This window comes from Lepus europaeus, chromosome 11 (assembly GCF_033115175.1).
Source record: "Lepus europaeus isolate LE1 chromosome 11, mLepTim1.pri, whole genome shotgun sequence".
NCBI classification, from domain to species: Eukaryota; Metazoa; Chordata; class Mammalia; order Lagomorpha; family Leporidae; genus Lepus; species Lepus europaeus.
This window is the reverse complement of record NC_084837.1, coordinates 111,350,184-111,374,047: the sequence shown is the minus strand read 5'-3', so window position 1 is coordinate 111,374,047 and position 23,864 is coordinate 111,350,184. Positions and strand designations below refer to the sequence as shown.

Sequence of the window (23,864 nt, the reverse complement as noted above, 5' to 3'; positions counted from 1 at the left end):
GAGGATGTGTGAAAAAAGGTATGCTAATGCACTGTTAGTGGGAATGTAAACTGGTAACGCCACTATGGCAGACAGTTTGGAGATAACTCAGAAATCTGTATATAACCCTACCATATGACCACCTGAAGACTGGATAAAGAAATAACGGGATATGTACTTCATGGAATACTACACAGCGATAAAAATGAAATCCAGTCATTTGCAACAAAATGGAGGAATATGGAAAACATCATATGAGTGAAATAAGCCAGTCTTAAAGGGACAAATAGTGTATGTTCTCCCTGATCTGTGACAACTAACTGAGCAGCTAAAAGGAAACCTGTAGAAGAGAAACTGACACCGTGAGAAGCAATGACTTGAGCAGCCCTTGTCCTGGGTGTCGAGGAGCAGCTTACTATTTTATTCTTTTTAGTATTTTCTTTTTCTACTTAATACCGTTGGTTGAACTCTTTAGTTAATACAGAATTATTCTTAGATATTTAAGTCCAATTGAAATTGATCCCTGTAAAAAATAAGAGAGGGAGGAGATGTACAGTTTGGCACATGTTCCCACGGACTTACCCCTAAGGGTAAAGCTAAAAACTTGCCATGGGACTCTAGATCCCATTAAGTTGGCAGGTATGAATGCCATCGTACTAGTTAAAGTGATCATTTTAAAAGTGCATAACTGATCATAAAGATAGGAATAAGTGTCAAAGGGATCACATAAATAAGACTAAGTGTCTGCTAATAACAATAGATAGAATGATCCAACATGGGAAGCAGGCCACACAGCAGACTCATAGAATGACAAATGCCCTAGACAGCACTCTGGCCTCAGAATCAACCTTTAAGGCATTCAGATCTGGCTAAAAAGCCCATGAGAGCATCTCAGGCACAGAAAGCCAAGACCTCTCTCTCTCTCTGTCTCTACCTCTCTCTGTGGCTCTTTCAAATAAATAAAATATTTTTTAAAAAAGGAAAACATGTAATCATAAAATGCTCAATTAAAACCAGAAAAGCAGAAAGATGGAAAGCAATAACAAATGTGACAAATATTTTTAAAAATTTATTTATTTATTTGAAATTCAGAGTTACACAGAGGAGAAGGAGAGGCAGAAAGAGAGAGAGAGAGAGAAAAAGAGAGACAGAGAGAGGTCTTTCATCCGCTGGTTCATTCCCCAGATGGCTGCAACGGCCGGAGCTGCGCTGTTCTGAAGCCAGGAGCCAGGAGCTTCTGGGTCTCCCATGTGAGTGCAGGGACCCAAGGACTTGGGCCATCTTCCACTGCTTTCCCAGGCCATAGCAGAGAGCTGGATCAGAAGTGGGGCAGCTGGGACTTGAACCGGCGCCTATATGGAATGCTAGCACTGCAGGTGGCAGCTTTACCCGTTAGGCCACTGCACCAGCCTCAAAATGCACCAGTTAAAAAGCAGAGATTGTCAGAGTGGATGAAAACACAAGATCCAACTGTATCTTGTCTACAACAATCCCACCTTAAATATTAGAGAGGTGTTCAAGGCTAGTACAGACTGGAAGCAGTAGGAGCCACGGTAGCTTCAGACACAGCCAGCTCATCAGCAAGAACGTTATCTGGGATAAAGAAGGGCCTCATGCAGCTCCTTATCATTTCTCCAGAAGACACAGCAGTTCTCACTGTGTGTGCTCCTAACAGCAGAGCATCAAAATGCATGAGGCAGAAACTGACAGCATTGCGAGAAATAGATAAATCTGTTTCAGTTGAAGACACCAGCGCTTGTATGTGAAATGGACAGAACATGCAGAACCAATAAGGTCATACTTGAACGCAACAGCACCATCAATCACCTGGGTATAATTGACACCTATGTACTTCTTTAGCCAACAAGAGCAGAACACAGTAGTCTGAAGTTGACGTGGGTCATTCACCAAACTTGAGCACACTCTGGGCTGTGAGTGTTGGAGGGGGGCTTTTTTTTTTTTTTTTTTTTTTTTTTTAATTTAAGGTTTATCTATTTACTTGAGAAGCTGAATTTTGGACATGGGGAGAGACAGAGAGGGCTTCGGTCTGCTGGTTCACTCCCCAGATGGCCGCAATGGCTAGAGCTGGACCCATCTGAAGCCAGGAGCCTCCTCTAGGCCCCTCACATGGGTGCAGGTGCCTAAGCACTTGGGCCATCTTCCACTGCCCTCCCAGGCCATCAGTAGGGAGCCAGATCGGACGTGGGGCACCTGGGACTAGAACTGGCTCCCATCTGGGACGCCAGCACTGCAGGTGAATGTTTAACCTACTACAGCACAGCGCCGCCATGACTGGGGCTTCCTGGGACCGACGTGAAGAAAGGGCAGGGTGCACTCAGTCACCCGGAGCGAGTCGTCCTATCTGTGGCCGCTTCTTGCCCTCTCTGGCTGGTGGTGAAGAGGCCAGAAGCTCATTGCTGGCTGCTGCTGGGGAAGGCACTGCTTTAACTCCAAGTTTAGGGTTCTTGTGGAAGGCAAATAGAAAATAAAACTTTTATTTATTTATTTGACAGCAAATATTGGCTAAACCTTTATGTTGTGTCCTATGTAACCAGTCCCATGAAGTAATGAAGTTATAGTATGTTTCTTCAGACGTTGTGGGTTACTGTATGAAGAGCATCACATAATAACATCCTAAACAGATTGTCGTGGAAGCTCATGAGTGCCTTTTTGGTAAAGGAGGCAGAGGTGTTAAGCCACATTTTAAACCTGAAATTCCTGGGTAAAATAGCATGTTGTGAAGATTTGTGTATGAAATGCACCAGTACTTAGATTTCTCAATTAGTGGTGGGGAATTTAAAAAAAAGAAACAAACTGTAAAGTTCGTTATAAATCTCCAGCTGTCCTGTGTCAGCGGCGTTGTTTACAGTCCTCAGTGAATGTCCCAACGGGCTGGATCGCAGAGCTTGAGAAAAATGACAACTGTTTTTCCCTCTTAGTTGGTGCTTCCCGCGCTGCCGTTGATGCTGGCTATGTTCCCAATGACATGCAAGTTGGACAGACAGGAAAAATAGTAGCACCAGTAAGTACCACAGTAAAATGTGCCGTGGAAAACTGGGGATAAGCACCGTCTGTATTTGTTGAACAGTAATCTCCGTGATTTATGTCTTCTTCAGTGTTCCCAAGCGCTTAGTCCCCTCCACGGTGAGTGTGTGCTTCTCACGGGGCTGAGGATGTCTGGGACTCAGTGAAATGCCGAGCTGCTCGTCACTGCAGGCTCACTTATTTAAAGCAGTGGAACACTTCATCACATGAAGTCATGTCACAGCCTCAAATGCAAAACTCATAAAATAGCATTTTATTAAGTTGAACTTAGAAATTCACATTGGTAACATTTATCTGCCACAAAACCTTTAGGGCAGGAGTGGGGAATGTCCAGCCCGCAGGCCGTGTCAAGCCCATGAAATCATTTGGTCTGGCCCTGCCAAGGCAACTGCAGGCAGGACTCAAAATTCAGTGACTCTATAGCAGGCTGATTTTTAAGTTGATAACGTTGTATGGTCCACAAATGATGTTATAAGGAACCAGATGGGAGGGCTGGCACTGTGGTGCAGTGGGAAAAGCTGCTGCCTTCAGTGCCAGCATCCCATGTGCGCAATGGTTTGAGTCCCAGCTGCTCCACTTCTGATCCACTCCCTGCTGATGGCCTGGAGAGCAGTAGAAGATGGTCCAAGTGCTTGGGCCTCTGCACCCGTGTAGGAGACTCATAGGAAGCTCCTGGCTCCTGATCAGCCCAGCTCTGGCCATTGCAGCCATTTAGGGAGTGACGCAGTGAATGGAAGATATCTCTGTCTTTCTCTCTGCCTACACCTCTCTTTAACTCTGCCTTTCAAATAAATAAATAAATCTTTTAAAAAATTAAATATCCAGATGGCCTTTGGCAGAAAGAAAGTTTCCTACGCCTACTTTAGAGTATAAAATCCATCTGTAGAACAATGAGCCTATGTTAATGACGTTGGGAGTGTGAATGACAATTTTTGTCTTAAATCTTCCTGAACTCCTGCTTTATTGCTGTATTTTGTCTAGCTGTATGAATTTCAGAAAATTCTGATCCATATTAGATAAGTGATACTAAAACATTCTTCAGTTAAACCTATGCAGAATTGTAAAAGAAAGAAAATTTCAGTTTCAAAGTTGGATCACTAGTAACTGCTCACATTTCTTAGGTGAATATAGTTCTCAGCCAGTTTAAACGTATGGGATGAGGAAAATCTTTTTTTTCCAATTGCATTTCAAAACAAAATGTGTTTTTTATGTCGAAACAAGATATTAATTCATATTTGTTAAAAAAAATGATTCCTTAGTGCCCTGTTCCATGAGATTTTCACTCGAAACTTCAAATAAATCAAAAAAGTTTTTTAAAAAAGATTTATTTATTTATTTGAAAGGCAGAGAGAAAAGGAGAGAGAGAGAGATCTTCCATCTGCTGGTACATTCCCCAGATAGCTGCAGTAGCTGGGTCTGGGCCAGGCTGAAGTCAGGAGCCTGCAACTCCATCCGGGTGTCCCATGTGAGTTGCAGGGGCCTAAGTACTTGGACCATCTTCTGCTGCTTTTCCAAGCACATTGTCAGGGAGCTGGATCAGAAGTGGAGCAGCTAGGGTTTGAACCAGCCTTCACATGGGACGCTGGCATTGCAGGCAGCTTAACCCATTGTGCCACATTGCCAGCCCCTCAAACATTTTAATAGTCTTTTGAAGCATCTGTTCAAGTCATATGCCTATTTTAAAATTGGGACATTATTTCTGTATTGTCTTTATATAGCCCGCATAAAAATTATTTGTCAGATATATGCTGTGAATATGTTTTTTCCCATCCTAGGACTTCCCTACTTTTTTTTTTTTAAATGAGCAGACTTTCAGGTGTTTTTTTTTTTTTTTGGACAGAGTGGACAGTGAGAGAGAGAGACAGAGAGAAAGGTCTTCCTTTGCCGTTGGTTCACCCTCCAATGGCTGCTGCGGCCGGCATATCGTGCTGATCCGAAGGCAGGAGCCAGGTGCTTCTGGTCTCCCATGGGGTGCAGGGCCCAAGGACTTGGGCCATCCTCCACTGCCTTCCTGGGCCATAGCAGAGAGCTGGCCTGGAAGAGGGGCAACCGGGACAGAATCCGGCGCCCCAAGCGGGACTAGAACCCGGTGTGCCGGCGCTGCAAGGCGGAGGATTAGCCTATTGAGCTGTGGCGCCAGCCATAAATAAATCTACACCATGGCGCAGTAGGTTAATCCTCTGCCTGCGGCACTGGCATCCCATATGGGCATCACTTCTAGTCCCAGCTGCTCCACTTCCCATCCAGCTCTCTGCTTTGGCCTGGGAAAGCAGTAGAAGACGGCCCAAGTGCTTGGGCCCCTGCACCCACATGGGAGACCAGGAAGAAGCACCTGGCTCCTGGCTTTGAATCGGCACAGCTCCGGCCATTGCAGCCATTTGGGGAGTGAACCAACAACAGAAGGAAGACCTTTCTGTCTGTCTCTCTGTCTCACTGTCTGTAACTCTGCCTGTCAAATAATAAATAAAATCTTAAAAAAAAGTCGTCATTAATATACTGACACATCTCATTAGAAGAGTCTTTGAAGTTGATAGTTAGGAAGACAAATGTTCTAGAATTTCCATTCTTGCTCAGAAACTCAGATTTTGTCCTTAACAGCAAATATGTGCCGTTGTTTTCTTAGAATTGACAAGCTAACTTTATTTTCAACAAAAATGTCTGCCAAAGCCACAAATGTTTGTTTTTGAAGTAAAAATGGCACTTCTTGGGAGAAATAAAAGTGGCTGGTTTAGTTTGTAGCTCAGTCCGTCACATAAGCGCTTTTCTGAGTAGTCATTGTGCTTTGGTGTGCACTCGAAGTGCTTGCTGCACCCTTGACAGTTTGTCACACTGAACATTAGAGATGTGTCTACTCAGAGGTCAGGATTTAATGAGATGAGGAATTCTTACTGCTTCACCAAAGACAGTCATAAGTGAAGTGGCACTAGATACGTCTCCATAGCTTCATAAAGTTTATGAAAAACATGTTCTAAAAAAGTATGCATGGATTTCAGGTTTTTGTTTTGCAAAAAAATTTTTTGCACCAAAATAAACTTAACCATTTAAGTGCATTTGCCATGAACTTCTTAAAATGCACTCGTGTAATAATGACTGGTACAGTCTGGTGCCTTTGCCTGGATTTGTGCGAAGGTGGCAGCAGTTTTCCTCACTGTTATTTGCACGTCATCAGTGCAAGTGTCAATTAGGGGTTTTCCAGGATAAACATGCGGGATTCAAAAAAGTCCTAACGCTTTGATTATTTTAGCTCCACTGTGCTTGCTGCCAAACATTCTCATAAAAGAACTCGAGAGAGTATTTGGTGCTGGTACTGAACAGTTTAAAGCAGCAGACCCAGCAGCCCAGACTTGTGTGTTGGGCAGAGTTACAGTTTTACAGATGATAGAGTAAGTTAGCATTCAGGTTGCTAACTAAGTCTTTAACTCAGGCAGTTACTATACTGTTGGAATGTGGCAGTGCCATAGTTTTCTTCTAGTAGGCATTTAGCATGTCACCTTTATTAATCTCTCAGCAATCATCTTTATTAAATTGACCTTTGTTAATCTTCTGCAACTAATGAAATATAATAACTTGAGATGCTCCAGTGACTTTTTCTTTTACAGTTTGAACAGCTAAAATAAACAGCCTTTGACCTTTAAACTCATATTTTTGTTTAAAGTAAAATAAAATTAATTTTTCTTTGAATTCTGAATGGTTGCTTCCAAAGCCCTTCCATAAGCTAGGTTAGTCGTTAACATTTATAAGCAAGAGAAAGCTCACTTTCATCATATTTTCATTTCTTATTTATAATTTTACACAATATTTGTTCAGATTAGATTTTTCTGTAAGCTAGAGAACTGTGTTAAAAGTTCTATCTTTTTCAACATATTTATACTTTGATGTTGTAACTCTAGGTTGAGAATGGGAGTCCTCTCTATTTTAGTGTAAAAACAGAATCTAAATTAATAGCTTTAGGGAAATTTCAAAATGCATAAAAAGTTTTCAGAAACTTTTAAAATGTTATTACCATGTAAGACAACAGACTGTACTTGTGTTTTCTTGCAGGCAGAAAGGAATCTTTGGGATTTGTGATGTATTGGACAACAATGAGGTTATTGGAAACGTAGAAATACAAATGTATGTGTTGTTCTAGCAGTCAGTGTGATGACTTCCTCAAACTCACACGCTCCCTCTGCAAACTCACACGCTCCTGAGTGGCTTAGAGCAAAGAAGGAAAATAACAGCTTAGTGTTGCTATGAAAATGGTTTTGACCTTGCAAACCCTGGAGACCCGGGGAACCTCAGGAGTATCTGGACTCTGTTTTGAGAAATCACTGGTCGTCTAGTACTTGTGAGTTCTGTTGTAGAGATATTGAATAATGTGTGTGAGATATTGCTGATTCTGTTGTTTTCCTGTCAGGAGTATCAGTTTTTAATTTAGCTGAACTCTGTCTCCTCTCTTCAGTTGAGTCCTAGCTGGATGGCTCATCCAGGCCTGTTGCAGGGGTCCGCCAGAGTTGTGGGGCATTCACATGTGGAGTCCGTGGCTCTCCCTGTGTGGTTCTCTGCTCTCTGGAACTCTCTGCTCACCTTCCAGCTGATGTGGCAGCCAAACACTTGTCTTTTGTGTGTTTCCTCAGCCAGCAAGGCTACAGGTTTCTATCAAAAGTGGTTGCTTTCTGATAGGTGTTTGTCCCTGTGGGGGATCTGCAAACGCCCAAGCGAAAAGGGGAGCTGTGTGCAGGGCTCGCCGCACCACACCTTCCTAGCCCGAAGGACTAGGGCTCCTCAGCTGCTGCCTGTCTAGGTTTATCTCTAAAGCACTTAAACAGTTGCTGTCTGAATTTTAACCAGGTTTTGCAGTTGCTCTGGGCAGGAGGGTAAGTCTGATATAAGCTATTCCCAAAGGCCCCTAGCAGGGCTCCTGAGGCCCAGCGCTGAATGCATTACTTCTCATGTGCTGCCTGGTGCCGAGCTCGGTTATTATCTTCCTAAATGATATCTGAATTAATGCTGCTGAATATTGCATCAGGTTTTTGGCAGCCTTATCCCACTGTTGGCAAGAATGGTGCTCATGGATGTCCAAAATCCACCCCTGCACTGTTTGCATTGCCTGCTATAAACCACATCTCCCTTGTGTAGCAAGCATGCAGCATGTCTTTGTTTTTCTGCAGCCCAGCACAGGCCTTTCATTTACCCTTACGTGGCCTGGGTCTGTTTTCCATGCCTTTGAAGCCTCCTGAGCCCTGTAAGGTTTGGCTTCTCTTGTTTTCCATTTACTTTCCTTTCAGCTTTCTATTAGAGGAGCCTGTGTTTTGTTGTCGTTTTGTAATGGCTGTGGAAAGTGCCACCACTGTTCGTTCATTCATTCATTCTTTTTTAAATATTTAGTTATTTATTTGAAAGTCAGAGTTACAGAGAGAGGGAGAGACAGAGAGAGATTTCATCCTCTGGTTCACTCCCAGGTGGTCGCAATGGCCGGCACTGGGCCAGGCTGGAGCCGGGAGCTTCTCTCGGATCTCCCTGCACCACTCTTCTTTCTGGTGGCTCGTAGTAAAAAGTCCTCTATGTCTTCAAGTAAGGGGACATAAAAAGTCAGATTTTGCTTTCGTCACAGAACAATAATTCCGCTTTTGTCATTTATTTGAGAAAATACGTGATATCCCAGAGTTGCTGAGAATTTATACTTTTAAATGCTTTTTCCTCCTTTCACAATCATTTCCACATGTGACAGATCATTGAACACACATGTATGCGGCCACTCCAGGTTCTCATGGGCTCTTCTGCTGGAACTCAGACCCCATGCTCAGTCCATAGCTTACCGTTGGAGAAAAGATTTCTACTTCTCTTTATATATTTTAATTAACTTTGTATTTGAAAATAAGTGGAGGTGTGTATCCATGTATAAATGTTTTTCTGAACTGGCAGTAGGTAAACATTGTGGCCTTTGTCCCTTAGTACTCAAGTATTTAAGCATTTAATACCTAACTATTTAAGTTCCTTAAATTTTTTTTTAAAGATTTATTTTTATTTATCTGAAAGGCAGAATTACAGAGAGAGGTAGAGACAGAGAGGTCTTCCATCCATTGGCTCACTCCCCAAATGGCCACAACAAGCCAGGAGCCAGGAACTTCTTCCAGGTCTCCCATGTGAGTGCAGGGGTCATAAAGGCTTGGGCCATCCTCTGCTGGTTTCCTAGGCTCATTAGCAGGGAGCTGGAGCAGAAGTGGAGCAGCCAGGATTTGAACTGGTGCCCATATGGGATGCAGGTCCTGTAGACCAGGGTTTAATCTGATGTGCCACAGCACCAGTCCCTAAATATTTCTGAAGAATAGGAATATTTCACTTAGTTTATAGTTACATTTTATATATCAGTAATATCAGTTCATATTCCAATTCTAGTTTTCCATATTTTCATATACTGTTATCCTAATTTTATCAATTAGCCCAATAATCCCCAATACAGAATGAATCCAGTTTAGAGTCAAGTATTACAGTCTACGCTGAGTTTAGCCTTAAATTTTGTAGTTGTCGTGTGGGTAGTTTTCGCTTCCTGTTGAGCTTAGGTCTTAAGCTGGTCCTCTGCACCTGGGCTTCAGTGTGGGGCTTTTTCAGTGTTCCTGCTCCTGCTCCCCACCCTCCTACCCATGACAGCCAGATGCTTGGTGGTGGGTGGCTGTTTTATTGAGAAAATTCAGGTTGGAGGTAGAGTTTGCAAAGGTTTGTTGAAACTGGGGGAGAGATTTTAAATAAAAGAAACCGTGTCCCTTTTGCTAGGTGTGGGCTGCACATCTGACGTTAGGTTTTTCAGAAGCCAGTGCACAGTGCAAAGGGAGATCAACCGCTGAGAATTACAGGGTCCCTGACGTGAAAACAAACCAGCTGCACGCGGGACGCCTCGCTTGGCCTAGCATTAAGATCCGAGAGATCCATACTCCAGGAGTCCTTCTAAAGGGGACACCCACATCCCCATGGGACCTTCAGCATACATAGGCCAACACTTCCCTTCGGGACTGTTGTTTTTGTTTGTTTGTTTGTTTTTTGTTTGTTTGTTATTTAGTTGAAAGGCAGAGTTAGAGGAGAAAGGGAGAGAGAGGAGAAGCAGAGAGATCTTCCATCTGCTGATTCACTCCCCAGATGGCCACAGTGGCCGAGAGTGGGCCAGCTTTGTCCAGGCCTGCCATATGGGTGCGGCAGCCCAAGCCCTTGGGCCATCTTCTGCTGCTTCCCAGGGATGGGAAGTAGAGCAGCCGGGACTCGAACCGGCGCCCACATTGGATGCCAGCACTGCAGACTGTGGCTTAACCCACTGTGCCACAGTGCTGACCCAGTGCTGTTTTTCTCATAATCCTCCTACATGTCTTCTCCCTGCGGGGCAGAAACTCTTCGGTTTCCAATCTGTTGAGGCTTATTCTAGGGAAACATTGCAGACTATTGGTTCAGCTGTAGAACCTTCTTCAGTTAAGTTTTCTCCGGAAGCCCGTGCTTAGATACAGGAATACACGGAGCTGGAGGGGTGTTTGTACCTGGGCGCTGCCGCCTTGGTGCCTTCCCTTTCTCGTTTTCCCGCGTCTCTGCAGAATGACTCGAGCATAATGAAAAGTGCTTGCCCCCGCAGCACCAGTGGGTTGCATAGCCTCAGCAGTACCCCACACATACGGATTTTGATTTTGTCCTGTGAATATTTCAACGAGACTATTTTAAATTACTACCAATTTTTAAAACCCCTTATTTAGTATTATTCCCTTTTTCTCAGACATTGACCTTTCTTTTTTTTTTTTTTTTTATCTAAGAACTTTTTAATATGCTCAACAGAGAAAGAGAAAGATCTTCTAGATGCTGGTTTTTTCTCCAAATGCTCACGATAGCCAGGGCTGGGCCAGGCCAAAGCAGGGAACAGGCACTCCATCTGACTCTCCCACGTGGGTGGGAACAGGCACTCCATCCGAATCTCCCACGTGGGTGATGGGGTCCCAAGCCCTTGACCCATATCTGCTGCCTCCCAGGGTGTGCATTAGCAGGAAGCTGGATTGGAATGGAGCAGCTGGGACTGGAACCCACACGTCCAAATGGGATGTGGGCATCCCAAGTGGTGGCTTAACCCCACAGCCCCACACCCCCTGCCCCGACCGTTCCTTCCACTTCACAAGGACACTGGTGTTGCAAAAACAATGCAAAACCAAAGCCCCGCGTATCTCCACATGTCAAGGAAAGAAGTGGCCATTTGCTTACTTACCACTCATAGGGTTTTTTTTTTTTTTTAAAGATTTATCAATTTATTTGAAAGTCAGAGTTACACAGAGAGAAAAAAGGCAAAGAGATAGAGGTCTTCTATCCGATGGTTCACACCCCAATTGGCTGCAACAGCTGGAGCTGGGCCAATCTGAAGCCAGGAGCTTCCTCTGGGTCTCCCATGTGGGTGCAGGGGCCCAAGGACTTGGGCCATCTTCTGCTGCTTTCCCAGGCCATGGCAGAGAGCTGGATGGGAAGTGGAGCAGCTGGGTCTCAAACCGGCACCCATATGGGATGCTGGCACTTCAGGCCAGGGATTTAACCTGCTGCACCACAGCCAGCCCCAACGCTCATGTCTGGTCCTGTCCTCTCATCCTGTCACTTCCCACCTGCAGCAGTCGCCCATCCTCTGGGGCCAGAGTCTTTGCTCTGCTCTGCCCTGAACTAAAACCCTGCGTCCACCCAGCCCCCGCTCCTGCTGCCACCTCCCTGCCACCTCCCTCAGTGGGCTGAACTTGAAAGAGTGGCTTACAGTTGCTGTATTTGCTTTACTTCCCATTTTCTTCTTTTTATTTAAGATTTGGAAAAAAAATTATATATGTAAAATTTATGTAGAAATGAAACAGTCAGCACTCGGGTTTTATGTCCAGGTTTAACAGCGTTACAGTACAGTGGGAAGCCGCTCTGTGCCACTCCTTGAGCGCATGTCCTCCCCACCCCGACCTTCCCCCTGAACTCCCCCACGCTTCCTTTCCACTTTCCTTACGGATCTGCAGATTCCTAACAGGATGTGGCTGAGCTTTCCCACCCGAGAGCCCTGGGTGATTTCCCGATGCGCCAGACGTTGATCCTGCCCCTGGAGCAGCAGCTCTCAGGACCAGCCTCGGGTGCGGACCCCAGTGTCCCACATGGATATTACCAGTCTCCGTGTCGCGTTACAGGAGGAAAATGGGAAGCACCGATGCGACTGCCTTGTATGTGTGTTCAAAGCTGTAGTGGCATAGTGTAGCTGCCCTTTGCTCTTTTTTAGTTGATCCTGTGTTTGTGATGAGATTGGCCCCTGTGTATTTTTTTGTGTGTGTCTCCTTGATGTGCTGTGGTATTCCATTATGGGAATATATCACACTTTACCTAGGGCTGGGTGTTGGCTGAGGTGGTCTGTAATGTCCTGCTTAAGACAGCGTGATTGTGAAGATCGGTTGTTCCCTCATTGCTAGTGTCTCACTGGACAAATGTGCCTTGGGTGAAGTTGTTGGGTTACAGGGAATCTTCAGCTTCTCCGGGTTCTGACATTGTTTCCCAAGTGATTACCTGGGTTTAAGTTTTCCACAGTTTGACAGGTTGCTTGCATTCCCGTCCTCTCTGCACATGCGTATTTTCAGCTTTTGAAGAGTCTTGTGGTGCTGGAAACAGGTGGTGGCGGGGTCACGTAACAAGATGAAGGGCGTGGGTTCCCCCAGAACGTGTGCTTTGAAATGATCACAACGGTAAACTTGATGTTAGGTTTATTTCCACAGCTTTTAAAAGATTTGCCAGCCTAATGGGCATGAATTCTCACTATTAATTTCATTTTTCCTGATTAGTAGTGAAGTATCTTTTCACAATCTAAATATTCATTTATGTTTTCCCCTCTTTGCATATTTCATGTTTATATATTTTGCCCATTTTTCTATTGAATTGTCTTCTTGTCAATTCTTTTATATACTCTGGATACAAATGTTTGTTGGCTATGTGTGTTGCACACCTTTTTCAATTTATGTCTTTCTGTTTTTAAAGTCAGATCTTTTTTTCTTTATAAACATTTATTTATTTAAAGTTGGAGTTACAGATGGGGGGAGAGCTCACTAACATCTGCTGGATTTTGGCAGAAGCTTTTTTTTTTTTTAAGATTTATTTATTTATTTGGAAGAGTCACAGAGAAAAGAAGAGAGAGAGAGAGACCTGCCATTGGTTGGTTAGCTCCCCAAATGGCTGCGGTGGCCAGGGCTGGGCCAGGACAGTGCCAAACCAGGTGCTTCATCCAGTCTCTCACATAGGTGACAAGGTCCCAAGCACCAGTGCTAACCTCCACTATACCTCCAAGGCCATTAACAGGGAGCTGGATTGGAAGTGGAGCAGCTAGGCCACAAACCAGTACCCATATGGGATGCCGGCACATACAGCAGCTTAATCTGCAGTGCCACAACTCCGGCCCCAAAGTCAGATCTGATACACACTTTTAGCTTTGATATAGTTGAACTTTTTTTTTCTTTTTGTGTCTTATTTAAAAAATTTCCCTGGGGGGCCGGCGCTGTGCATAGTAGAACAGTGAACCATAGTTGGGGAGTGAACCAGTGGATGGAAGACTTTTCTCCCTGTCTCTCCCTCTCTCTCTAACTCTGTCTGTCAAGTAAATAAATAAATCTTAAAAAAAAATTTTCTCCTAGGGTCAGCACTGTGACCGTAGTAGGTTAAGCCTCTGCCTGCAACACCATCATCCCATATGGGCTCCAGTTCGAGTCCTAGCTGCTCCACTTATGATCCAGCTCCCTGCTGATCGCCTGGGAAAGCAGGGGAAGACGGCTCAAGTGCTTGGGCCCCTGTACTCACGTGGGAGACCCAGAAGAGGCTCCTGGTTCCTGGCTTCAGATTGTCCTGGCTCTTGCTGTTTTGGCCATTTGGGGAGTGAACTAGAATGGAAGACCTCTCTCTGTGTCTCCTCTCTCTCTGTGAATCTGCCTCTCAAATAAATAAATAAATCTTTAATTTTTTCCCCCTGAGATAGAGTCATAAAGATATACACCTGTATTTTTTTCTAAAAACTTTAAAGTCTGGTTTTGACGTTTTGGTTTATCTTCAGTTGATTTCTGTTTGGTGCGAAGTAAGTGCTGTTTGTTCCTGATGTGGCTAATCAGCCCCGTGGATTACATCTTGATCACAAACACCCTCCCCGCTGGCCTGCTGTTGTCACGTCTTACATGTCAGGTTTCCATATACAAGGGTACTTTGAAGAGGATGTGTATTATGAAAATACTATTCATGGATTTCAAAAGGTTGTTTTTGTTTTTGCACCAAAATAATGTTTTAATTGCACTTTCTCATGAATATTTTAAATTCTTCTCGTATGCTCTGTGTTATTGGCCAGTTGTTTTATCATTGTACCAACGCAACATGGAAGCTTTGTGATAAAGGTGTCTGATTGGGCAGTAACCCTCTTCCCAGTTCTTCTTCAAAATTGTCTTAGCTGTTCTTGGTTCTGTCTCTTTTCTCTGCATTTCTAGAATTCATTTGTCAAGCTACATAGTTGGGCGCTTGATTGGAAATATCAGAATAACTCCTTACCCAGATGTTTCTGAAATCGTGTAGACTCTGAAGCTTCACGGTACTCAAGTCTGTATTTTGTTGTCTTAAAAGAGAGAACCAATAACTGGCTCCCAGTCCATCCAAAACCTCACATAATGGCCCCCAGTCACAAAGTTCTCCAAAACCCAAGATTTTCTACAAAGCATTTAAAAGAGCAGTGTCCTGGCTGTGTGCCACTTGGAAATGTGCCTCGCTTGTGTTTCTGGACAGAATGGAGCAGTAGCTGTGCAGTGTCAGTGACTGTACCTACACTGCTGGGAGCATGTGCCATGATGGAGCTGAACGACCAGAACGACACTGAGGACACGGGATGGATGCACATCACTCGTAGTGAAAAACTCGGGCCACTCACAGAGTGACGATTGGCTGAGTGAAGAGTTGTTTGAGTGGACTTGGTGGGAGGGACGTCGCAGTCTACAATGTTGAGTCAGGGGGCACGAGAGGCCACAAGCCACCAGCTCACGACCAGCCCCCAAAAAAGAGATGGGCAGTTCCTGCAACTCCAGAAACAGACAACTGTGAACCTTTGATGAAGCCTGTGTCAGTCAGGGACATGAAGAGCTCACAGTGGGTGTCTTTTTTTAGAGATGTGTTCATTTATTTGAAAGACAGAGTTACAGAGAGGCAGAGAGAGAGAGGTCTTTGATTTGCTGGTTCATTCCCCAAATGGCCACAAGAGCTGCAGCTGGGACGATCCGGAGCCAGGAGCTTTATCCGGGTCTCCCATGTGAGTGTGGAGGCCTAAGGACTTGGGCCATCCTCCTTTGCCTTCCCAGGCACATTAGCAGGGAGCTGGATCAGAAGTAGAGCAGCTGGGACTCGAACCGCTGCCCACATGGAATGCTGGCACTGTAGGCAGCGGCTTCACCCATGACGCTACAGGGCCGGCCCTACAGTGGATGACTTGTGATTCCTTTGCTTGTGGTCACACAGTGAGAGCACGCCAGGGGGTCCTGCAAGGTCAGCTGCAGAGCTGGCCACACAGGCTCAGACTCATGAATCCCTAGTGCACAAATACCTGACGGTTGTTTTTTTTATTTGAATGGTGATTCCTGGGTTCAAGAGCACAAGTTGTAACAGATACCACATAGCAAAGATTCTTCAGGTGACGAACAGTGAGTCTGGATTAGCTTGGAGACAGTTGACATCTTTGCAGTATTTGGTTTTCTGTCTGTTACCATGATTTTCTCTAACTACTTAATCGTTTTTGCTATAAAGGCATACGGATATACACAAATGCAACTGACATTTATATATTGCTGTTATTAATGTATCTGTAGATTCTTGGGTATTGTATATACACACTCGTGTTTTCTGGGAATAATTAAGACATTTCTTCATTCTCTTGTATAATTTTCTTGTCTTACTGCATTAGCTGTGGCTCCCTGGACATTGTGGAACAGAAGTGGCAATGATAAACATTCTTTTTTTTTTTTTTTTTCTTTAAAGCTTCATTTATTTACTTGTTTGAAAGGCAGAGTGATGGGGGGTGAGGAGAGGAGATAGCGTCCATTCATTGGCTCACTCCCTGGTGCTGGACCAGGCTGAAGCCAGGAACCTGAAACTCCAATCAGGTCTCTCACATGGGTGTCAGGGGCCCAGGTGCTCAGGTCATCTTCCGTTGCCTTCCCAGGCACATTAGTGGGGAGCTGGATCAGAAGCAGAGCAGTTGGGACTCAAACTGGTGATCTGACTCGAGATGCCAGCATCATAAGGGGGAGCTGACCCTTGTGCCCCACCGTGCCGGCCTTGTACCTTATTTCCTAGGAGATTATTTCCAGTGTTTCACCATTGATGTGATGTTTACTCTTGGCTTTGTCAGATTTAAAAACTCTTCTATGTGGTTAAAAACAGGAGTCCAGGCTGTCTAGTCAGGCTCCCTGGGTTCAGCTCTCAGCGTTACCTCTTGTTGGCTGGGTAACTGTTCACAAGTCACCTGACCTCTCCATGCCATGATTTTCTCAGCCATGTCATGGTGATAATCATATTCCCTACTTCATACAATGGATTAATATATGTAAAATGACCTGATATATACAACACTTAACTGTCTTGCATGTGGCAAGCGCTGTATGTTAGTTATTTTTATTGTTACAAATTCTCATTTGCTGCGCAGTTATTTTGTTGTGAAATTGTATTTGATTTTTTTTTAACTGATGTTCGACAGCCTCATTGGGTTTTGTTAGCATTTAATTTTTGTTGAGCTAAGCAGAGTCACAGACTTGTGCTGTGATTAGAATGCAGTTACTGTGGCTTTCCAAGGCTGGCCTGCGTGGTGGTTGCTCCCGTTTTATAATTATTTCTGGACTCCCTTCTGTTAGCTGTACTGGTGGTGCTGACCCTGCTGCCCAGCCGTCCGCGTGTGCAAGCATAGTGCCGTCTTTAAGGAGTCTGCTGCCGCGTGCCAGGCAAATGTGTTCTTAGAGTCGGTGTGAACTCAGTGGGAGGAGACTACTTTGCCTCTATTTTAGTGTTTTAATAACAGATCAGCTGTCCATTTATAAATCTGAGACTAAGTGAATAGAAGTCAGTGTAGAGTTACCAAATGGCTAAGCGGTTCTGGCAGAATTTACCAAAACAGTAAATGTTGTGTCCGAGTTATTTTTTGAAAATTCACTCGTGTTGAAAAGTATGTAAGAACCAGCTTTATGGAGTTATTTGTGTACAGCTGGGAATGAATGTATGGGCTGCCCTTCTTACTTGCTAAAAAGCTGAAGATTGACAGCCGCTTTCATACTGCATTATCTAGCTTGGCTTTTAACTCCAAGAGAACCGTGTTCACAAATTGATGCTCTGTTCCTTTGGGGTTGGTAGAGAAGCACTAAATTGTACTAAAATATTCATATGTGAGTGCATTTAGCTGAAAGCAATTGATGTTCTGTTCCCAAGAGGTCACAGAGAAATGCTGTGTGGACCTACCGTCCAGAAAACACCCTGAGCGTGCTCCTTAAAGGTGGCTACATGGTCCGGATGGTCGGAGCCCTTACAGTGGAGCCCCAGACGACAAAGGAGAAGCTGTAGAATTTCAAAACTGGTCTGGACAGATAAATGCATGGTTGCGCAATAGTTAAAAACTTAATTCCAGAAGTTAGAATTCGTTGGTTTGTTTTCTCAGCTGACTTTTATTAAACTGGTTTTTCTAAACATCATTCCAGAGGACTCTTTTTTTAAATCTATTACCATTTTAGCATATAAAGTTTAAAACTTTGAAGTTCCAGAGAGTCTGTTGAATTCTTTTCTACTTATGTAGTATAAGAGTTTAAAAGCATGCCACTGATAGTATAAATTGACATGTCTTGTAGATAGTCAATCTAATTTAACAACTGACATGAAAATCAATAAGAGTAGATAGCAGATCTTTGTTGTAGCTATCTTGATGTGGTTATTTAAAAAAAACAGTTTTAAATTTCTATTCTTATTCTATGTAGTTTTGGTTCTTTCTTATGTGTAGCTTCAGATGTGATAAAAATGCACATGAATGTCAAAGAATATGACGTTGCTGGGAGGAAATGTTGATTCAGTGGATAACTAGTCATTTAACATCGTTCAGATGTGTTCGCTTTGAGGCCAAAGATATGAATATCAAGTTGTATGAAAGAATATTTTAGTATCTTAGTTTATATATTAATAGTAGCCAGACTTAGTCTAAAGTGGTATGTGGGGGAAGGGGATTGTTCTGTTTCCTTGATGTGAGGTTACTTGAGGGGCTGTCTAGTCTGGTTGGATGGAGTAGTGACTTGGTCTTCTCACAGGCAGTGTTTCCACATTTTCAGCTCTACTCCGGTTCTTACAGTGTTAGAAGGCGCATCAAGGAGTCGTCTTTGGGCTCCACAACTCAGGATGCTTTTTTCCAGCAAAGTTTTTTTTCTGTTTGTTTGGGGTTTTTTTAGAACAATTTTAGACTTGAAGAAAAACTGTGATTATGGTGTAGAGGATTCCCATAAATCACATACCCGGTGTCTCCTATTATTATTGGCAATATATATGAACAGTTTTTGATAATTGTCAAAACCACAGGATTCTAGAATTAAATTTCTTTCTTTTCTTTTTTTTTTTTTTTTAAAGATTTTATTTATTTATTTGAGAGGTAGAGTTAGACAGTGAGAGGGAGAGAGAGAGAGAAAAGTCTTCCTCCCTTTGGTTCACTCCCCAGGTGGCCGCAGCAGCTGGAGCTGCGCTGATCCAAAGCCAGGAGCCTAAGGACTTGGGCCATCTTCTACTGCTTTCCCAGGCCACAGCAGAGAGCTGGATGGGAAGAGGAGCAGCCGGGACTAGAACCGGCGTCCATATGGGATGCCAGCACTGCAGGTGGAGGATTCACCTACTATGCCACAGCACTGGCCCCTAGAATTAAATGTCTTAAAGATGGAAAATTATGTGCAGGTCTCTCTCAAGGTCATTACTTTATAAGAATTTCCTTTTTAAAAAAAAAAAAAAAACATGAAATTTGCCATTTTACCATTTTAAGTGTACAATTTAGTGGCATTAACTACATTCACAATGTTGTACAACCATCACCACTGTCTCTTTCCAGAAATTTTGTCATCCCCAAGAAAAATTCTGAACCCACTAGGCAGTAATTGCGCATTGCCCTCTATTTCAGCCCCTGGTCGTTGCTCGTCTGTTTTCTGTTTTGTGAATTTGCCTGTTCTTGATAATTCCCAGAAGTGGTCACTCAGGAGCTCCCTGACACAGACTTATCTTGTTATTGTTAAATTAAACATCAAGAAAGGCTGTGTCTAAGCCATGGCCTCACTCTTGGTAACCAGAGTGAGGCAGGTGCACAGGGAAGACTACCACTGGGCTTGTTTCCTGGAGCTCGGTTTGTCTCATTGACCAAACGAAGAGATGGCATAGATAACCTCGAAGTTCCTTACAACCCCCGAATTCTGCAGAGATGTGTACTGTTCAGCGTGTTTGGCTTCGAGCAGTTAAGAACCTTTCTGGGGGTGGCCTTCGGCACAGTAGTTGAGTCACTGCTTGGGTCCATGCCCATGTCCTATGTTGAATTGTCTGGTTTGAGTCCCAGCTACTTTGCTTCCCATCCAGCTCCCTCTTGGCCTGTACCCTGGGAGGCAACAGGTCATAGCTCAAGTGCTCGGGTCCTTGCCACCTACATAGGAAACCAGGATTGAGTTCCCACCTCCTGACTTCAGCCCGGCCTTAGCTGTTACCGGCATCCGGGGAGTGAAGCAGCTCCCTTTGTCTTTCTGTTTCTCTGCCTTTCAAGTAAAAATTAAGTTAAAAAAAAAAAAATAAAATAAAAATTTTGATACTTGGGGCTGGCATGGGGCCAGTGTTGTGGCATAGTAGGTAAAGCCAATGCCTGCAAGGCCAGCATCCCATATGGGCACTGGTTTGTGTCCCAGCTGCTTCACTTCCAACCCAGCTCCTTGCTAACACTGTTACCTGAGAAAGAAGCTGAAGATGACCTGAGGGCTTGGGCCCCTGACCCACATGGGAGACCCAGATGAAGCTCCTGGCTTCCACCCGGCCCAGCCCTGGCCGTTGTGGCCACTTGGGGAGTGAACCAGCAGGTGGAAGCTCTGTCTCTCCCCCTCTATAACTCTTAAAAACAATTCTTTTGATAGTCAAGCTTTTTATACAGCCTGCTAAAATCAAAGCTTTGTAACAAACTTGATTATACATCCAAGTGTTTTGACCCCATACACCACACATTTCAATGTGAATTTATCATCTGAATAGTTTTAGCCAGGTATGTAATAATATACTTAGCTTTCTATCATTTCAAGTATACTTGAAATGTATTTTCCTACAATGGAAAAACCTGTGAATCAGTGTCTGTGTTAAATAGGTAGATAAATACAAAGCATTAATTGCAAAATAGTTTAATATTGCTATTATATTTTAATGTAAAAATTTTGTTTTAAGAAAAGCTTGTTGGGGCCTGCGTTGTGGTGTGGCAGGTTAAGCTGCCAGCTGTGATACACATATGGGCACCTGTTTGAGTCCCAGCTGCTCCACTTCTGATCCAGCTCCCTGCTAATGGCCTAGGAAAAGCAGTGGAAGATGGCCCTAGTACTTGTGGGAGGCCCAGGTGCAGCTCCTGGCGCCTTCCTGGCCATCGTGGCCATCTGGGGAGTAAAGCAGAGATAGAAGATACTTCTCTGTCTCTCTCTCTCTAACTCTGACTTTCAGATAAATAAAATACATTTTAAAAAAAAGAAAAGACAAGTTTATTGCAAGTCCTATACATCCTAGGGAATTTAAAAAAAATTTTTTTTTTTTTTTTGGCAGGCAGAGTGGATAGTGAGAGAGAGAGACAGAGAGAAAGGTCTTCCTTTTTGCCGTTGGTTCACCCTCCAATGGCCGCTGCGGCCGGCGCACCGCGCTGATCCGAAGCCAGGAGCCAGGTGCTTCTCCTGGTCTCCCATGCGGGTGCAGGGCCCAAGGACTTGGGCCATCCTCCACTGCCTTCCCGGGCCATAGCAGAGAGCTGGCCTGGAAGGGGGGCAACCGGGATAGAATCTGGCGCCCCAAGTGGGACTAGAACCCGGTGTGCCAGCGCCGCAAGGCGAAGGATTAGCCTGTTAAGCCATGGTGCCGGCCGGGAATTTAAATTTAAAAATACACACACACACACCCAAAAAGACGGAAAGACCAAGAGCTGAAATTTCACTTTCTCTGGTTTAGGTTTAAACTTTTGAGTTGCATGTCAAAATATAGTCAATGTCCTTATTTTTCAAAATAGCTTTTACCTTTTTATTTGACTGCTGGAAATCTTCAGAGGCGAGGTGAGGATGTTGCTTTTCCTCCCGAAGGCATTTTCTGGTCTTGCTTCTAGGCACCTCCCTTGAGCAGTTGCTCGGAGCCAGGTAATTGACTTCCCTGACAGCGACAGCCAGGTCAGAATCTTTAGCCAAAAAGCATCAGCTCGTTGTCAGCACAGGTCACGTAAACGAAGACAACAACAACAGAAACGGGCAGTGCTCTCAGTCTCTCGCGGCTTCTCCGTGAGGGGGCCCAGGGTGGCCCCATAGCTGGTGCAGTGTGCGCAGGGCCTGCGGTAGAGGCGCTTTCCCTGACGTGCGATGGTTTACAGCACAATCAATCAGATGGGTGTAGCCCGTACTGTTGTTCTTGATAAGGAGCCCAGGGCCAGCCCACAAACCCAGAAATAAGGAGTTAGAGCTAACGTTAGCCAAAATTGACCGTTTGTTTTTTTCTTTTTTTCTTTTTTAAATAAACAGACTTAAGTTGACTATTCATCTGACCTCATTTTGTTTTAGGGATTTTTCTCAGAGATAAGCATATTTACTGGAGTTTTAGAAGACTGGTCACTTCAATTAAAGCTCATTAGCAATACTATAACCATATCAAGTCATGTGTGGTGCAGTAGAGAAAGTGCTGAGTTTGGAATGAAAGGATTCAGGTTCAGAATCCTGCAGTGCTGGCATCCCATATGGGTGCCGGTTCGAGTCCTGGCTGCTCCACTTCCGATCCAGCTCTCTGCTGTGGTCTGGGAAAAAGCAGTGGAAGATGGCCCAAAACTTTGGGCTCCTGCACTCATGTGGGAGACCTGGAAGAGGCCCCTGGCTTTGGTTCGGTGCAGCTCTGGCTGTTGCGGCCAACTGGGGAGTGAACCAGTGGATGGAAGACCTCTCTCTGTCTCTTTTTCTGCCTCTCCTTCTCTGTGTATCTCTGCCTTTCAAATAAATAAATAAATCTTTAAAAAAAAAAAAAAGAATCCTGACAGAAGAATGAGTGAGGGTTGATTGCCTGGGCTAAGGGCAGGGGAGATGGGGAGGTGTAGGTCAGATGGGCACAAAGTAAATTCTGGAACTGTCATGTACAGAATGGTGGCTGTTCAAAATACTGGATTGTAGAGCTGAAATTCACCAAGAGTCAATATATTTTTTAAAAGATTTATTTGTTTGAAAGGCAGAGTTACAGAGAGAGAGGAGGAGGAAAAAAGAGAAATAGATCTTTCATCTGCTGGTTCACTCCCAAAATGGCTGAAATACCCAAGTCTGGGTCAGGCCAAAGCCAGGAGCCTGGAGCTCCATCTGGGTCTCCCATGTGGGTGCAGGGGTCAATGTGCTCAGACCATCTTCCGCTGCCTTCCCAGGCACATTAGCAGGGAGCTGGATCAGAAGTGGAGCAGCCAGGATTTGAACCTGCACTCCAGTATGGGGTGCCAGCATTGCAAGTGATGCCTAATCTGTTACGCCACGATGCCAGCCCTGTCTAAGAGTAAACTTTAATTGTTCTTACTACACATACACACACACAAGAAATATGTGGATGTGTCAGCTTGATTGTGCTAATTATTTCACAATATACACATATACCAAAATATCATAAAATGTATAACAAATATCTTAAACTTTTGTTTTTCAAATATACTTAAAGCTGGGGAGAAAGAAACCTGCCTTTTACTAGATTTGTATAATCTTGGGAAGCTCATTGAGCCTGCCTGCTTCCTGTTCTATAAAGTGGGGCTCATTTCTATCTTGGGGAGTTGGCATGGTAAAGTCAGATAACTCAGGGGAACACGCACGTCAGCGACAGTACCTGTGACCCTGGGGATTGGTGTGTGGGCTTGAATCCGGACACATTATGGGCTGGTCTGTACAGCAGCAGCGGCTGGTGAGTGGTACAATGTCAGCCTTACACGCTGTGAGTGAAATCCTCTATGCCTGCACCACTCAGCTCGCCAGGGTCCTCCTGACACTGCGCAGAGAGCTGTCAGAGGCAGAGCCACAGTGAGCTGTGCTTTGTGTTTTGGGACCTCTTCCAAAACAAGATGAGCTTCAACACGGGCTGGCAGAGGAAATAGTTTAGCTTTTTAAACGAGCAGCAGGATGAACTCTGGCAATATTAACGCAAGGAGGCTCGCAGTAATAGATAAATTCATTTAACTCAGAACCTGGCGTTTGTCCCGTGTGTGTGTGTGTGGGGGGGGTGTAACAGTCGCTGTGGAAGGCTGCACCTCTGTCGTCTCTTGTAGGACTTCCTCTTCCCCTCTGAAACTTGTTTGCAGCAGTCTTAGGGGCGTTGTGTTGATCACGTACCGTTGGATTGATCTCCACGCTCGAGTTTGGTTAGAACTACCTATATGATGTGCATTTAATTTTTTTTTTTCCTCTAAAGAACTGTAGTTTTCCTCCCAAGTCTTTTCTAGAAGGGGAGACTCTCAGTAGGAAATACATTTGAAATCTGAGTTTTTTAGAGAAGGAGCATGATTGCCTGGGTTTTTCTGCTCTGTGTGCTCCAGATTCTACAACTCCATTCATATCCATATTTAATATAAACAAAGTAGATGTTTG

At 44.3% G+C, this 23,864-nt stretch overlaps 1 protein-coding gene across 1 annotated transcript in view; it reads left to right on the top strand.

Moving 5' to 3' along the window:
* Positions 1 to 23,864, top strand: part of ETFA (electron transfer flavoprotein subunit alpha) — an 83,105-nt gene that overhangs the window by 41,461 nt on the left and 17,780 nt on the right. Inside the window, exon 9 of the mRNA XM_062206395.1 lies at positions 2,919 to 3,001. Within this exon, the coding sequence (XP_062062379.1) occupies positions 2,919 to 3,001 (83 nt within the window). The remainder of the gene's footprint in view (positions 1 to 2,918; positions 3,002 to 23,864) is intronic.